We start from the raw sequence: 17,035 nt of genomic DNA, 5'->3' as shown, positions 1-17,035 counted from the left end.
CTGTACGAAGCCTTTATCTCATGTGTCCGCTGGAAAAATCTGACCTAGTAAGATGGATCCCATTTTTGTTATCCCAGAAAGTATTTACATTAATGTCTAGTTCTCAAAGAATGCTAAATGCTTGTAATTATATACTAAATGAGATTGATCAGGGACAGAAACATCCCCCATAACAGTCTAGCTCAAATATTTACTTCAATACACAGAAATTCACAGATGCCGAAGACGTAGCTCCCCTCAACAAGGTACACTATATATAAAGGGAAATGCCTAGTATGCTGGGTCTACCAAAGATAACAGGGGTCCTACAGGAAGAGGCCAGTTGCACCCATAGAAGGAGAAATCGAGGAGTACACTGGACTGCCCATTAATTCAGAGGTGAAAGTCCACCTGGGAGGGAACAACTGGGAACATCATTTAGGTACAAGCCCACACTTGCTCCCCACATCTCTAGAAACGTGTTCTAAAGCAGCCAGGGCCATGTACCCAGTGCAGGTTTTCAATTATCCCTAGTTACATAAGCCAGTTGTGACACAAGGGGATTGAGGCATTTTGAATACTACAAATATTTCTCCATTTCTAAATCAGAGAAATACAATACCAAGAATTCCAAGAGGAATTCCAGTCCACAGGGAAGTATATTCAAGGTCTCAGACCAAACCAGACCTCACCCCCAGGCCTTGGAAAGCCTTTGGGAACACACAGGGCCACCCCTGCTTTGTAACAACCTGACATCGAAGTGAACTGTCTTCCCAAAAGAAGTGAAGTAACTCAAATATTCATCTGCCCTCACCTAATCTATAGCCCACCTTGATAATTGTTTTATCAAAATTTCAGTGCATGTTTTGGCAAAAAGATACTTAATTCTTTGCTGGATTGTGCAGGCCCTGGGATTACAGCAGCACGCACATGAGGAAAATAATCTACCTCAAGCTACAGCCTGGGCCCTGCGTGCTGTTTTTTTTTTCCCACATTTTTTTATTGAAAAATAAAATAATTCATATTACATCTCATTTGCTATCCCATCTCATGCATTCTCCTATTCCTCCCTCCCCTGTGTGCTGTTTCTTGTTCACTAAGTCAACTTTGAAACAAGAGGGCACTAAAGTTTAGCAAAGTAGTGTATTTTTGTACGTTAAGGTTGACTTGCTCTCTTGCTTTCGTTCATCCTGTCCCTTCACCCCCTTACCACTGTCTTATCTGGGCTTGGGAGTATGGCTTACCCACTATAGTCCTTTACTTTCCTACATCTTACAATAACTACTATGTCTAAATGAAAGGGTTATGCTTTCTTCTTTAAAAGTCAAGAGTAAAGGCTAAGGCTATATCCAGACGAACACTTGTACATGCCAGCTCTGCTGACACAGTCCATTGTGACTTAGATACTGACTTCAGCCAAAACATTACTATCCAAGTGACTTTGAGAACTCTTCATGTCTCCCAACCAATGCCAAGATCTGGGCTACAACCTGTTCCTCCTCAGCCCCAATCTTGGCAGTGCTCTTTTTCTAGCAGAGGTATAACTAGCAGCCGTACCCCAACTCAGCCACTCCCCCAAATAAACACTTCACTGTCCTCCTACAAAGACACTGAGAATTCATGATCTCTTAGAAGATAAACACACATCTATATTTTTTCCAATGGTCTTTAAGATGTATATCACTACTTTGGTCATATTCTCTATAGTGCCAGAGGCTATAATAGTAAAGAAATTGTCTCTTAAGCACATTGACTTTCTTTTAAGAGAAGCAAGAAGCATCCCATGCCCCTCAGACCCCCACCCCCAGTTCTAGAGTACTCACATCCTGCCATTTCTGATCTTGTTCTTTCAACTGGGATTTCATTTTCTGCATCTCCTCGTACCGCAGCTGACGCACGCTCTGCACATCCTCTGCAGTTACATCGCTCATAGACTTGCTCCTGTCACAAAAACACCCACAGTCACGACGGTTCTGTGGCTGGCCCGAGGGTTCACATGAAGACTGGGCTTCTATTGAGAAATTCCACCTAAATGTCTCCTGCCCTCCCCAGATGCTTGAGTGATAGCGTCCCTGAAATAGCACAACACTGATAAATGGTGTTTTTCCAAAGCGCAGAAACGAGAGCCTGGTGTTCAACTCAGGCGTGAGATGCTTTCTTTCTTTTCCACAAAATGGTCAAAATAATCTTAAAGAGCTGTAAAAACAATAATCCAGTAGTTATATTTAGAGGAATCAACTCTAAGATTATCTTGGGGGGAAAAGTACCAGTCACTAACATTACCCTGTGTGAGTTTGTCTATGTCCCCTCAAAGATAACCTAGTAAAAAAGTTTGGCTGTTTTTGCTAGGCACTTGCTAAATAATTTAGTGACTACCTGATATTTTCTCCTCAAGTTCAACACCATGAAAAGATGTGCTGTGTCTTCTTAACAATCCTCTAAGACCTACTGAACCACTGTGCAGCTGAACCCATTCTCCGAAGCCCACAGGTAGTCTCCCACAGCCTGCCCAACCACCTTGGCTACCCTCTCTCCTTCAGGAGGGCAGAGCTCACAGCTTAGCCTGCAGCCCCTGTATATGGATATGCACAATCAGAAAATAAAGCCAGAATGGGGGGGGGCGGTTTCAAAACCTTTCCCCCCATTACTGTTACATATTGTAAAGGCAATTGTAAAAAACTATCTTCTAACACATTTCGAACCCTCAGAGAGCGTAAAATTGCTTCCTACCAGTAAAGAGACTTGTTCACCTGGGTTACTGATTGAGTTGGAGAATACGCCTACTACTCCTACGCAGACTGCACACATGAAAAAGACGCCCCCCCCCCCACCCCCAGGTCAGCAGTGAGAGCAGACAGAGCGTTTTAGAGGTGAGTAGCCAAAATTCTCATTCCTTTTCTACTTCTGAGCTCATTATGTTGTAATGAACCATGTTTTTCATTATGTTAGTACATCTTGGGGCACCTAAGTTTTGTATTCTCCCAATTTCTGCTACCACATATTTTTTCATCACTCTTAGTTGGTTCAGGAATGCACTTGTAACTCCTATGCAAATGACTCTGGAGGCTACAGCCTAGGATCTGCCCCCTTTGACTCTTTTCCAATTACTTGTGAATAAGCATTTAGGTACCTCAACTGTAAAGGGACCTGCTGAAATGCTATCTGGAAAAGATTTTTTTTTAACTGCACCTCACTAAACACATTGCTATTGTTGGTGCAGCCAATCTCAATCCTGCTTTTCCTCTGTGGTAGTTAAAGTGGTACCTGCCCACAATCATCTGCATTTGAAACCGAAGAACCACTTTTCACTTTTGTTTCCCTCTTCTCCTCACTTTCAATTAGTTATCTTCTCCTTTAATGGTGCTTTCTTTCCATTTCGATTGCCAGCAGTGCAGGTCAAGGCACAAGCAACCCTCCCCTGGATTTCCAAAAGAACTGCTTAAATTATCATCAGAGAAGACTTTCCTCAAATGCTCCCTCCAACTCAAAAGCCCTTTACTGGTGCCTCTTTCAAAATACCACTCAAAGTCACAGCTAGGCTCTCTCCACAGTCACGTGCTCACTGTCTGCCTTCCTCACTGCAGTTAAGGTCAACTCCATCCTTCCACAGTTAAGAGTCAAAAGTGCTGTGGTCACCCAGGTTCCTCTCTAACTCTCATCTCTCATAACACTCATTTTATTCATAAGTCTTCTGCTTTCTGGTCCTGGAATCCAATGACATCTAACCTCCTTCCCATCATCCTAGTGATCTGCTCCATCCCATCCTCCACTTGAAGAATCCCAAAGATCTCTCTGCTTCCCCATCATCCAGCCCAACACAGTAGCTAGAGCTAAGACACTGTCAGGTCATGGGACACCCAATCCCAGACTTGAGCTACCTGCTATCAAAGGGCCATTAATTCAGAGACCTGTGTGGTCTTAAATGATCTGGTCCCTTCCTGCCTCTCCACACTCATTTCTAAGCCTCTGCCATAGTCTCCTCTCTCACTGTCCTCCTGCCAAGTGGCTTTCTTACTCCTGCTCACACCTCTTGCTTCTCCCCTTGCTCTTCAATCTGGCCAGACAACCGCATGACTTCTCTTCACTTCCTAGTATCTCCCTCAGTGTTATTCAGTATTTCTTTCTCTTCCCATCCTCCAATAGTCTGGAAATGTCTCTCTGGACTGCCTGTACCCCAGCCCTCTCTCCTATAGCACATTCTCTAATACTTGCTACGTCCTGTAAGATTATCAGGAATTACATCTGACTGTTTGCTGACATATCACTAGGCTTAAAACCAAAGGCCAGCCCATAGTATGTACTCCATAAACATATCCGATCAATAGTCTAGAGTGTTCTACCATGCGAACATACAGCCTGCGTGACTCTTCCTTGTGAAAAGTGGACTGCCCCTTCTCATGCCTGCTCTAGTTCTTTAGCTATAGTAGTTTTTCATGTTTACTAATTATTGGCTTCATCTTATATAGCATGCACAAGCATGCCTAGAGCATCTCCCTCACAAGCCATATGCTACTTGGAAAGAAAATATCCGCACAGTACCATGTATGCAGATACATTCAGTGTCTGGGCTAAGAATTAGATAAGTCAGATCATAGTTAGTCAAGCAATGAAAATCCAAACTGGCTCTGTGGGAAAGCATAACTTCTCTCAAAAATTTCTTAACATCAGCCGGGCTTGGTGGCGCACGCCTTTAATCCCAGCACTCGGGAGGCAGAGGCAGGTGGATCGCTGTGAGTTCGAGGCCAGCCTGGCCTACAAAGTGAGTCCAGGATGGCCAAGGCTACACAGAGAAACCCTGTCTCGAAAAACCAAAAAAAAAAAAAAATTTGTTAACATTATATGAATTTAGTAGGGAATCCATAACATATAGAATATAAGTATTCAAAAATATATGAATGTATGCACATATAATATACCTCTCACTAGGCATAACTACATACCACGTTGGATTGTGTAAATTTGAGACTATAAACTCACGGAAGTCGTGCCCACATGGAGAGAGGCTTTTTGGGTTAAAACAAAAATAGTCAGTAAGAAATGGGAAGGGAATGGGCAGGTCCACGGCATGAGAAAGGATCAGACATGCAACACATGGTGCTGCGTAAGCTGCAAAAGAAAAGTGAAATACTAATGGATATGCCACTAATCTTTGTGGGGAAAAAGTTGAGTCACTTGTCCTAGTCCAGAACCTTCCAAGGCTTCTCTCCTTGCTTTCCTCCTCCCTGTCTGGGAAGCACTGCTGTGCACTTTCCCATGCAGTGTTCCAGTCAAAGGTAAGGCTGCCTCTGTCCCCTGAGTTCCTGAGCACTGAGCTGAGCCTAGCAGGCCAGAGGCACACAGCCAGCGTGAGGTACAGTAGACAAGTCTTTGTGTAGGCAAGCATGTGAGCACATTTCCTTCCTGGGGTGTATAAAGTTAGCCCCATTAAAGCAGGAGCACACACCACAACAGTCTGCGTAGGCTCCAGAGAGAGACAAGAAGGGAGGGCTCCAGGCCCATTCACCAGATGGCCTTGCACGCCCTACACACACATCAGTTCCCTTCTCAGAACCTTAGCTCCTCATCCACTAAGTTAGGATAACTAGGTAAAGCTGTGCTGGCATGCGTCTTTAAAATCTGGTGCTGTGTACTAATTCTTATTAAGGCAGATAATGACTGAATGTAACCTTGTAGATACCAGCATGGTAAACTGCTTCAAGTCAAAGAGGTTGCCCCAGACCCCGGAGATAAAAATCTAGAACTTCTTTGAGTACAAAGATAATGAAGGCTTTCTTTCTTTATCAGCATTAACCACATGACATCAAAGTCCCAGGAGTTCCTTGAGTGGCAACAGCACTGCCAAGCAGTCTCCCTGAGTTACCTCATGAGGCACAGCCCTGGGCCGGTTCTACCACTTGAGAGCCTCCATCCTTGGGAAAGCTGCACTTTCTGTCTCTTTCTCCATGTCTGTGGAATGCGGGTAATACCTCCCTGTCTGCCGCCCAGAACTGAGATAAGCAGCGAAGAAAGCATCAGAGAGACTGTGAAGGACATGCCCAGCACAGACAATGCACAGGTAAATCACGTACTTCTCTCAGTATTACCTGCTACAATTGGTTGTATTTCCTTTTTCCCCTAATAAGGCTCCAATTTACAACTTCATTTGTATTTGCCCCCCTGCAAATGCAGGTATCACAGCATCTTGCCTTTCCAATTAATTGAATAGTATTAAGGAGGACAGGAAGACGTTTAAGGTGTCTCTTATAAATCACACACACACACACACACACACACACACACACACACACACACACATATATATAATTTCCTTGTTCTCCTCTGATTTTCTACTATGCTCCTGACACTTTCTGCTGGAAATAAAGAATATTATCCTATAGCCGTTTACCAAGAAGAGACTTGATACCCTATGAGCATATACAGGGGGAGGTAATCCCTGTATTACCACAGTCATAGGGGAGGGGAATAAGGGGAAAATGGGAGGGAGGGAGGAATGGGAGGATACAAGGGATGGGATAACCATTGAGATGTAACAAGAATAAATTAATAAAAAATAAATAAAATTTTTTTAAAAAGAATATTATACTAAAATCCAACTTCAGTAAACTTACAGATGAGTGTCTATAGAACAAAGAATCTAAAAGAGCTAATATAAGACACGTTTTCATAGATATAAATTTACTCATAGCCTTAGGTGGCAAATAGAAATTCAAAAAACAGCAAGTTGAGGATCTCTAGCTTTGAAAGCAATATAAATATGCTAATTTATCTATCTGTAGATATATTTTTTATGAGACACTATAGGATTTTGTGAAGACTAATCAGAGTTCAAACCTGGGTGAAACATGGAAATTACCATCAAGTAGAATAAAAGAACACAAGAAGAAATTTTCATTTATAGATTTATCAACTTATTTGGGTTTCTCAGCACTAATACTATTGGCTTTCCAGTCAGAAAATCATTTGCTGTAGAGAGCTACCTCAAATAATATAGACCATGCACCAAGTACTAAATGTAATTAGCACTCACACACTTGGCTATAATATGAGAAATACTTATTGATATAACTAGATTTTACCTAGTGTAGAAAAGAAAGTCCTCAGAAAAAAATAACCCAGGTCAACTTGTTTCCCTCCCTTTCTGCCTGCTTTGATGGTATGCCCTGATTGATAGGCCCTGATAATCCTATGAAGTCATTTGGCCAACCTCTGTAAGAAAAATATACCTGCCTTAGTTGTCTCTGGCTGCCAATTCACATGCAATTGGTATCTATTTCCTTGTGATACTGATAGCAGATTTGGTGGTTATCAGATTATAAGATTGTTTATACAGATTCTTATAAACCATCGTCAGTACCGTTGCCATATACGACCATATCCCAAACTTCATAAAACCACACAGATGTAAATTCATGCAACACAAAGACATATACATGAGAACTAACAGGCAAATCATTTTAATAAACATAACATGTTGCATGCCGACCAAAGGTTAAAAAGACGCTTACATAGCATGCACAAGCAGCAAAAACTACATGAAATGCAAGCTAGTGTTTAATAGACAAAGGGCTCAAAAAAAAAAATACTATATATTTCTCTTTGAATTGGTCTGTACCCCCAGAGAAAGTATTCCGGTAGCGGGCAGTTAGTTTTTATTTACAAGGTATCAAACAGTACTGCTTTCCACTATATTGTATTTAGAGAACATTCACCCACCATAAATGTGAAATGGGTAATACATTAAACTCCTACAGGTACCTCAATTTCAATTTATATTTTACTTCCACTGCACAAAATTAAAGTAAGGAAATCATTTTTAAAAACATAGGAGGAAAGGGGGGGCGGGGAATCAAATAAACCTACAACTGCTCCTAAACAGAGCTGTATTTTCTAAGACACAGTGGGTCCCATTATCTGACAAGTCATGTATTATTCATTAGTCTCAATTAACAGATGATCTTGCTGTATTCATGTAGTTACCTTAGCACTGCACGCCATGAGGATTCTTTAAATAGCCTTGTAAAGGAAACATTTGTAAACTGTTGTCCGTACCAAGCTTCTATCATCATACAGGACAGAACCCAAACTTCATAATACCATAGCACATAGTTTGTACTAGGGATATAACCAAACAACTACTTGGAACTGCCTGCTGGTACCACTTGCTGCTGACTGTTATGCTTCAGAAAAAAAACCATCCACGTTTTGAGGGTGAATATTTAAGTTTTCCTTTTTATGGGTATTTGTGGTAAGGATGGGTGCAGAGTTCTGGGGATTGAAGCCACAGCCACAGGCAGGCTAGGCATGAATTCTCCCATCGAGCCCACTCTTGCCCTGGGTTATTCAAGTCACATAACCACCCTGCACTAAGGAAAAACAGGTAGAGTCAAGTCAGAGAGGCAGTTTTCGTGCCCCAAGCACTTAGACTCTCTCGGTACTTGTGCCCCCTTTAGGAAAACTGTTCCAGAGCTATGCTTATGCTACAAAGTGAAATGTGGCTATAAATGAAAATCATTCATGAAAGTTATTCAGAATGCTTGAAGAGCTGAGAGGATTTTAAATGCAGTTAAAACAGACATTGAAGTGCTATGCCCAAGACTAACTTCTTCGCCTTCACATGTGAGAACCTTTGTGAGCGCACAAGGCTGTGGACAGGGACAGTGTGCCTTCACGTGCCATACTGGAAAGACTAGTTGCACTCATGGCTCATCACTCAATCATATCTCCAATATCTAGAGTTGTTAGAGTGAATTTTGCCATGATCTTGGTAGCTTCTTAAATTTCTAAGCTAGCAAAGTTACTAAAAGAACTACCAAAATCAGAGACTCTGAGAGGTGAGATGAGCCGTGGGAAGGGGAAGACACTCAACTCCTGAGGCTGACAAGGATACTGAACACCCTTCAACTCTCTTCCTCAGAACCCACTACCAGCTGGTTCCAGCTCCAGAAAGTCTGGCGATAATACATTGAGAAGGAATAATAGCTTAAAATATCAAGATTATTTTCTTACAATTATGGAAAGTCTAGTTTGTTCCATATAGGGAACCATGTTACAATCATTTCTACCCTGATCAAGAATCTTGAAAATGTTTTTCAAAATTATTAACCATCTTCACCAATAAAGCTCCTCAGGAGCTAAGGATGTGAATTATGCCAGCTACGTGAGTTCACACATAAACCAAGCAGTATTGTCTTTCCCTATCACAGACTTTCTAAAATGCAGTTTGTGGAGAAGACCTACAACAACCAGAAATTAGAAGCTTGGTGTAATTTAGGATTTAAAGACCAAAATGAACATAGTCTTAAGTCAATATATTCATTACTTTCAATCATTAAATTAAAAGAAAAAAAGAACAAGGGATTGAGTTAAAGTTTAATACAGCAAAAGCTGTTGCTTTACACAACGGTTCATGCGTAGGGCATTTAGATACAAAAATATTGCTATGAAGTTGCAATGTTAATAAAAAGTAAGTAAAAATCCCATGCAGTGCACACAGCACCCCGTTTAGTGACATGCCAGGACAGAAAGAGGTACAATACGTTACAGAGAAGACAAACACAGATGTGAGTTTACTTTTAATGGGAACCATGAAAAACTTACCCATTCTCACCATAAATCTTTTGAAAGAGTCTAAGAAACCAAAAAACCAAGAATTAAAAAAGGATCTCTCTCCAGTTGTGCTACTTTCTAGGCACCCAGAGTCTGTCATTTGAGTCACACTGGAAATAGGCAAATCTGAACAGGCTGCCCTTTAGCGGCCTCATAATATTTCCAGTTAGAGTTAGTCTCCTATGTCAAGGAACTCAAGTCAAATAATGTCAACGTTTTCTCAATTTAGTCAGAGCCAAGAAATTCATAAGAAAAGATCTCCCCTTGCCAGGAAGTAAGTTAGATTTAGGGCCACTTGCCATATTCAGCCTGGTTAAGTTTGCCCATTTCCAACCTAAAGTGAACTGAACAGCTGTCAGGAAGTTGCATGGCTCAGGTTACAGAAATGGCCACAACCACAAACACAAGGAGTTTGACAGACTCATGCATTTTAATGGAATTTGCATTGAACTTTGTAAATAAAACTGCTACAAACTGATCGTTCAAGATACCCAGGTTGACAGCAAAAATCAGGTAAAATGCAGTCGGCAACGACGGATTTCTAGGAAAATATTTCACTCAATAAAAAAGACACTGCCAAATATAATAAACACATGAAACCAACCCACAGCTAGACTATTACAAAAATGATAGACACAAGGAGAAAAGCCCACAAGCACAATTAGCAAATATATTTATCCAATTTCACATTGGAATATAATGGTGGACACTTCCAAGCCAAAGGCAAGCTTTGCATATACCTTTTCAAATCATCCTAAGACATGTAAATACTGAATTGCACTTCTTCCATGAAATGACTAAAAGTTTCTCAAAGCCAAATCATTTTTTACACGATGCTTCAAAACAGCACACAACATGCAGAGCTGAAAACTGATGCGGCTTTTTCACTCTTCCAAAAAGGAAAGTTACACAAGACCATCCATCACAAGGCAAATCCTTGCAGAAACACGCTCTGACCTCTCAACCATCAGCCGCTTCCTGTGCCTAAGTCTGCTGGCCTCCCGGATGGCCCTCCACTTCTGCAGGTCGGCCTCGCTGCAGGGGCCGGGCTTGAAGCTGAGGGGAGGCATAGCAGTGCCCAGCTTCCAAGACTGGATCTTGCGAGTCAACATGTCGTCCTTCTTCTGTCGATAGGATGGAACTAACACTCTACAGCTACTGCTTTTCTCTTTGGGTGGGCACGTCCTTTCGAGCGCACAGAGAAATTTTGCTTGGATTTCCGGAGGCAGGGTCCAGGGTTCAGGGAAAGGGACAGGCTGGTATCTATCTGGGGCACCAGACAAGGGCACTTCTTTCTTCTGGGCTGGGATCCGGCGAACAACCATATCGTCCTTTTCTAAATCTGGAAGGACAAGTTCACCTTCCCGACATTGCAAAATTATATCACGTTCAACAGCATTGTCCGGCTCAGAGAACCTTCTCAAGTCTTCAAAGGCTCGAAGAACACATGGATTCGCATGGAAAGCCCCTGTTTTTCTGACAAAGAAATCATCATTTTCTAAATCAGGATCCAGCGCTGGCAGCTCAAAGTCGTGGGCTCCATAGCCTGGTGCCTGAGAGAGATTCTTTCTGCGAGTTATGAGCCTTGGGCCAGAGGTGGGATCAATTTTAACATTTGTTTCCGAAGACAAGATGTCATCAGAGTACGTTTGGAGGGCCTGAAGCAATAAAAACTGACTGAAGCACAGAAAAGAAGAAAGGAGAATCATTTAAGTATGAGGAGAATGGTAATTAGGCAGCAGACCAAGCAGGATTTTTCAGGAGGGAATGATTTTAGGAGCCACGGGAGGGAGTATTACAAATGAGACAAATACTCATTGCTGTTCTCTGTGACTTTCCTGGGTGTCATCTGCAGAGACAACAGGCTATACTTGCCAGGGAACGTAAATATTATCAAGATGTACAACTCAGGTCAAGTGTACCTGCCTGGCATACTGGGTACCACTCCTTGTACCAACTTCCTAATTCTGTTTTCCACAGTGGCCTCATCCCTTCCCCTAGAGAAGGATGTGTGTGATCTTAGAACATGCAAAGAGTTGGCCATCAAATTCTCTACACCATTGTGCACATCCTAGTAAGTAGAAATAATAAAGTGGTTTATAGTCTTATAAAAGACCGGTGGGGGGGGGGGGGCTTGGCTTATATTCTCTAGACTCAGCCTTCCCAGTGTCTATCTAAAACTATTTCCTTTTTCCACATCTCCATACACAGCACAACAGTAAATTTGGACAGTATTTTAAAAAGCACTTTGGGGATGGCTTTCCAACAGACATCTTGCATAGAAAGTACTGTGCACATTACTGTATTAATAGCACATTGATTCCTATAGGCCTCATGCCAGCACTCATGCAGAAGGCAATACGTTATGCACTGTGCGTTTACCCTGGGTCATTAAGTTTCCATGACTCAGTTTTCAGTGCCTTAGGTTAAGGTAGCAGTGGAAGCCATGAAACGAGGTGTCTGTGGTCAGCCACAAGCAGGAAGCTCATGCAGACAGGTGCACCTGGACTCCTCCAAAGCACCGCTGCTCCTCTTGGCTTCGTGGGTGTCCTGTGACCTCATGGCATACTGGGTAGCTAGCTCCAGCAAGAGGGAAGGTCTTTGGTAGTTGCTGGCTAACCTATGCTCTGCCATAGCTAGTCTACTGAAAATGGTAGAGCTTCTGAGAGAGCCTGAGTCCTCATTCTCAGGGTCAGAATTCCAGCTGCCGTGAAGTGACATAGGGTAAAGAAAGGGAAGAGAAGCAGACAGAGAAATGGAGAAGAACGTAAGTTCTGGAGTCAACACTGAGCTAGATACAAAAGGGGGCCTTTTACATCTACAATCTGAAGGTTTTTTCCATGCCGTTGTTATTGTTATGTTTTAATAATAGAAACACAAGCCATGGACAATTTTTTAATGGGAGGGGGAGTGCCCTCAGAGGTAGAAGGGAGCAGCTTAGAAGGTAGGTCACAAAGACTTTTCTTGTTGTTGGTTTTAGAGACAGCGTCCCATTTTGAAAGCCTAGGCTTCTTTCAAGCTAGCCTCCAGAGTGCTAGGATTCTAGGCACATGCCCCCATGTCCAGGCTCAGGTTTAAATGTAAACACTGTTTGTGTAATTATTAAAAGTTCAACAGATGCTACGGGGCAAATAAGCCTTTCTCTCTCCCTAACTGAAAAAAAAAAAAAAAAAAACAAGACGTCAAATGCACCAGACTAAGGTAGAGTACAAACACTGGGGACCAGGGGCATGCACAAAGACAAACCTGAAGCCCTGAAATTCCTTATACCATGGCTTATATGTCTCTCTTTTTACTTTTTTCCAGTTCAGATCTTCTGGGGTCCAACATTTGGGAAGGAACTGATCGAAAGAACTCCCTGGGCTCGGCATGACTGGACTTAGCTTCCGCACATACAGGTCATCCTTCACAATGTTGGGCATGCGCGTTATTTTTTCTTCTTCCTCTTCTAAATACCAAGAGGAGGTGGAAGTTCCTTGGACTGTGTGCCACTTCTCCATCTTGGGACCCCAGGTTCTCCTCTGGTTACTGTTCAAAATATCCAACCAGGTTAAGGAGACACTATGTGAGCAGTTTACAGCACAGGACCTGAAAGGCATGCATTCTGCTTCACATTGCATCCCTGTGAATGAAGTAAATTAACTCCGTGTCTCAACACCACAGCACCTGGGACCAAAGTAAGACAGGACAGCAGCACCCCCACTTTACTTAGAGAAAAGCCAGATACACCGGGTGTTAAGAGAAAGACAAATTCCAAGCAGACTGGGCGTTGCCCTTTTAATTCAATTAGCAGTGCCATAAGTACCCAGACCAGTGACAAATATATTTCTGACCTCATCGGTGTGTGGAGCCCAGGGGCTACCATATCAGGAGAAAATACTTGAGGCCAAGCAGTGGTTTGTGAGATAGAACCCTCGGGTCTCTTTTCACATGGAATCTATGTTTGGCTAAGTCATCCAAAATCCCGCTAGGCAACCTTCACTCATCATCAGAACCGCTTTCAGACCCACACAGCTCCACACGGAAAACAGGATTGGAAAAACCATCCTTTGCTCTGGTAATTTGATGGGACATTAAGAGTTTCTTTTCATGTCCACTGCTATTAACAGAAAAAGAAAAACAATGGACGGGCTTGTGGACCACATTAGCCTTCCAGGAAGCTGAAATTAGACCAAGAAGCTGAGGGCATGCATCTAAAAGAAGGCCTGATCATCAGATGCCGGCATTCTGAAACAGAACAGCTGTCTTCAACTTATGACTGAGAAGAGAGGAAGAAAAAAAACTCTCATTAATGGCATGTGGTAACTACACTTTAACAGCCAGTTGCTTAACCACATTAAACTAGTCCCACCAATTCAGAAAGCATATAGAACTCCATGCCACCTGACATAACATTACCTTGAGAATGTTCCATCTGCTTCTGTGTAGACAGGGCTTGCCCAGCTTCTTCTGTTATCCTCATGTTTGTCTGGCCTTTTCTTCCTCAAAGGTGCCGGCACATAGGATGGCTGTTTACTTTTGTTAGGCAAGAATCGATTGAACGGTAGAGCCGACTTGGGCTCAATCGCTGAAATCCTTCGGTAGGACATATCATCTTTGTTACAGTCCTGCATCTTGAATGTAAATTCCCAGTCTGTGTCACTTTCACAACCTGTAGAGGCATAAGAACTTGCTTTACTCTCTAGCTAGCCCCGCCGAGCCCCTCTCCCATCAGCACACTCTCTCCTCTCCCCTGGAAACCCAGCACTGCTGCTGCCGAGAGGCACTGGTATTTTTAGAACTTTGTCAAGAAGTTGTGATAAGACCCATGAGGAGGGACCTGCTTTTCATACTGGAGGCTCACGTAGTGCATTCTTCTGCTGCCGTACAGGATGAGCAGGTAAATCTCCAGCCCCCTGCACAGCCCCTCCCCTTCTCAGCCGTCTTTGCACCAAGATGCTTCACAACTTCGCTGAGTTATAACCCATGTGATAAAAATCTAGCAAATCAAGTGAGATAGCGCAATTCTATAAGAGCTCAGTAATGTAAGAAAAGGCAGGAAGTAACTAGATTTCCGGGAAGTGACAAGCAAGCATAGGAACCCAAGGAAGACTGTACAAGATTCAACGGTGACAGACAGACCTCTGTTAAGGCCACTCATGTCCAGAGAAAGCCGACAAGAAGCCTCCGAACCCCTGACAAATTAAAGCTTATGCCTGTATGATATCACAAAACTAAAGCTCACTCTGATAAGCACAGGAACTATAAAGGAAAACAGGAAGTGTAGTTAAAAACTTACTTAAAAAGCTGGGCACAGTGGTGCACGCCTGTAATCCCAGCACTGAGGATGTAGAGGCAGGAGGATTGCTGTTAGTTCAAGGCCAGCCTGCTCTGCAAAGTGAGTCCAGGCCACCTAAGGCTATTATAGAGAAACCCTGTCCTGAACTGCCCCCCACCACCAAAAAAAAATGTCACTTAAAAGCAGATTTAACAGATGAAGAAGAAGCCCGGTGATGGTGGCACAGGCCTTTCCTCCTAGTGCTTGGGAGGCAAAGGCAGGTTAATCTCTGAGTTCGAGGCCAGCCTGGTCTACAGAATGAGTTCCAGGAGAGCCAAGGCTACACAGAGAAACCATGTCTTGAAAGAACAAACAACAAAAAACAGATGAAGATAATGATGACAAGAAGGGGGAGAAGGGAAAAAATAGAAGGAAAAAAAACCCTTCTTGATAGATCCCAATGTTAGACAGAAACAACTAATAATAATATGTTTTCTAATTGGAAAAAAAAACAAAAACAAAAAAAGCAGCTGCTTTTAAAAGCATGGTAAGACAAGAGAGAGTAACCGTACAAGTTCAAATGGAGTGATCTCTTTCCCGCCTTTCTTTGCTGCCTTTGGAACACATGGGTAATTGCTAAGTGCTGTGTGCTTCCTCAGAAGGCACATCCCCTCACAGCCACTGACTCTCAGGACACCTACTAGGTTACCTTGACCTAAAGGCAGCTCGCCTCTGCCACGCAGGAATGTACAGTGAAGAATGCCAGCATGGTTCTGGTTTGAAGGAAGTGGACTGACACAGCTATGTCACAAGAACACAGTGAAAGGGGGGTCTGGGCTGAAAGGGGGATAGCTAGGTCGCCGTGACCAGGACAATCAGAATCATTAAGCTAGTGGATTTTGTTTTATTGGAGTTTTTTTTTTTCTTTTCTTTTCTTTTTTTTTTTTTCTTTCTCTTGCTTTTTTTGTTTTTAGCACTTTCTTTTAAAAAGAAAAAAATTTAAGACCCTTTCCTTACCAAAACCATGAAATTTGGAATCACAGACTATTTGGCTCTTAAGTTTTAAACTTAAAATTAATAATAATAATAATAATAATAACAATAACAATAATGATAATAATAAGCCAATATGGAATTTTTATTTTACAAATATCACTCCTGATATGTTTTCATGCAAAACTCATTAAATGCACAATTTTCTAATCCTAAAAATAATATCCTAACTGTGATTACCACCCACTGTAATGTGTGGGTAGCAGAATTTTAATACAGCAATCACAGAACATCTTCACTCTCCTGGATCCTCCCTCCCTCCAACTACCCTACTTATAAATGCCAATCTCAACAGTCCATAAAGGGTTCCTTTGCAATGTGACTGTGGGGCCCTCTGCTTTGTGTCACACACACCAGGCACGGGCCCCCCAATTAAGGAGGCTCAGCTCTTGCAGCACAGAGTCTCTGTTTTGATGACAAATCTGAACATGCCACAAACCCACAACCTTGCCTGCTGTTATTCTTTGACAGGCAGATATAAATTCAAGTGCCATAGGTTCCTCAGGCAGTCAGGACAAAGTAACAGAGTAGGGTGAGATTTTCCGTCTTAGTTTACAAGTTTAATTACTCAGATGAATTATAAACTTAGAAGTATTTCCTTTATTTCCTTAGCTATGATCATTTACATCTGAGCTTGGACAAACTCACACCTCAAAAGCCGTGGCAGTTACAAAGCCTGGCACTAGGCCATCCACAGTCAACTCTCACTACCCTAAATGTAAAAGCATTAGGCTCATCTTCATGCCTTACTAACTTTTAGAAAAACAAACTTATTATTTGCGAACTTTGAGACTTTGCATCATAAAAGTCTTGGGGAAAATATTTATATCTATAATAAAGAAACTGAAACTTCTCAAAGATGGAGTACAAGTTCACAATCAGAACTCCCATTTCTTTTCTGATAATGATGATGCTTGAAACACAGAAACACTTCAAAAGAAAAACGTTGGTCTTGGAAGTGCTGGGGCTTAAATTTGAGTCTCCTGGATGTTGGCCACGTGCTCCATCACTGAGAGTATCAAATAGCCTCAGTATTTGATGAACTATTATCTGTGGTTTCCACTTAGACTAAACTCAGACAACCTAGATATTTAGCCAGAAACTCTTCATTCTGCCCAATAGGCATAGAATTAAGGCATG

At 42.3% G+C, this 17,035-nt stretch overlaps 1 protein-coding gene across 8 annotated transcripts in view; it reads right to left on the bottom strand.

Moving 5' to 3' along the window:
* Lmo7 (LIM domain 7) overlaps positions 1 to 17,035 on the bottom strand; it is a 206,240-nt gene that overhangs the window by 36,281 nt on the left and 152,924 nt on the right. For 4 of the 8 annotated variants that reach the window (XM_051160920.1, XM_051160921.1, XM_051160922.1 and 1 more), the window contains exons 8-13: positions 13,984 to 14,236; positions 12,832 to 13,113; positions 12,089 to 12,289; positions 10,543 to 11,262; positions 9,577 to 9,606; positions 1,803 to 1,920 (exon numbers count right to left, since the gene is read on the bottom strand). In XM_051160920.1, the coding sequence (XP_051016877.1) occupies positions 1,803 to 1,920; positions 9,577 to 9,606; positions 10,543 to 11,262; positions 12,089 to 12,289; positions 12,832 to 13,113; positions 13,984 to 14,236 (1,604 nt within the window). The remainder of the gene's footprint in view (positions 1 to 1,802; positions 1,921 to 9,576; positions 9,607 to 10,542; positions 11,263 to 12,088; positions 12,290 to 12,831; positions 13,114 to 13,983; positions 14,237 to 17,035) is intronic. The other 4 variants (XM_051160925.1, XM_051160924.1, XM_051160926.1 and 1 more) reach the window with 2 other exon arrangements.

The sequence above is a fragment of the Acomys russatus genome, chromosome 18 (genome assembly GCF_903995435.1).
Source record: "Acomys russatus chromosome 18, mAcoRus1.1, whole genome shotgun sequence".
NCBI lineage: Eukaryota > Metazoa > Chordata > Mammalia > Rodentia > Muridae > Acomys > Acomys russatus.
The sequence above is the reverse complement of the archived record's forward strand: the minus strand, read 5'-3'. Positions and strand labels throughout refer to the sequence as shown.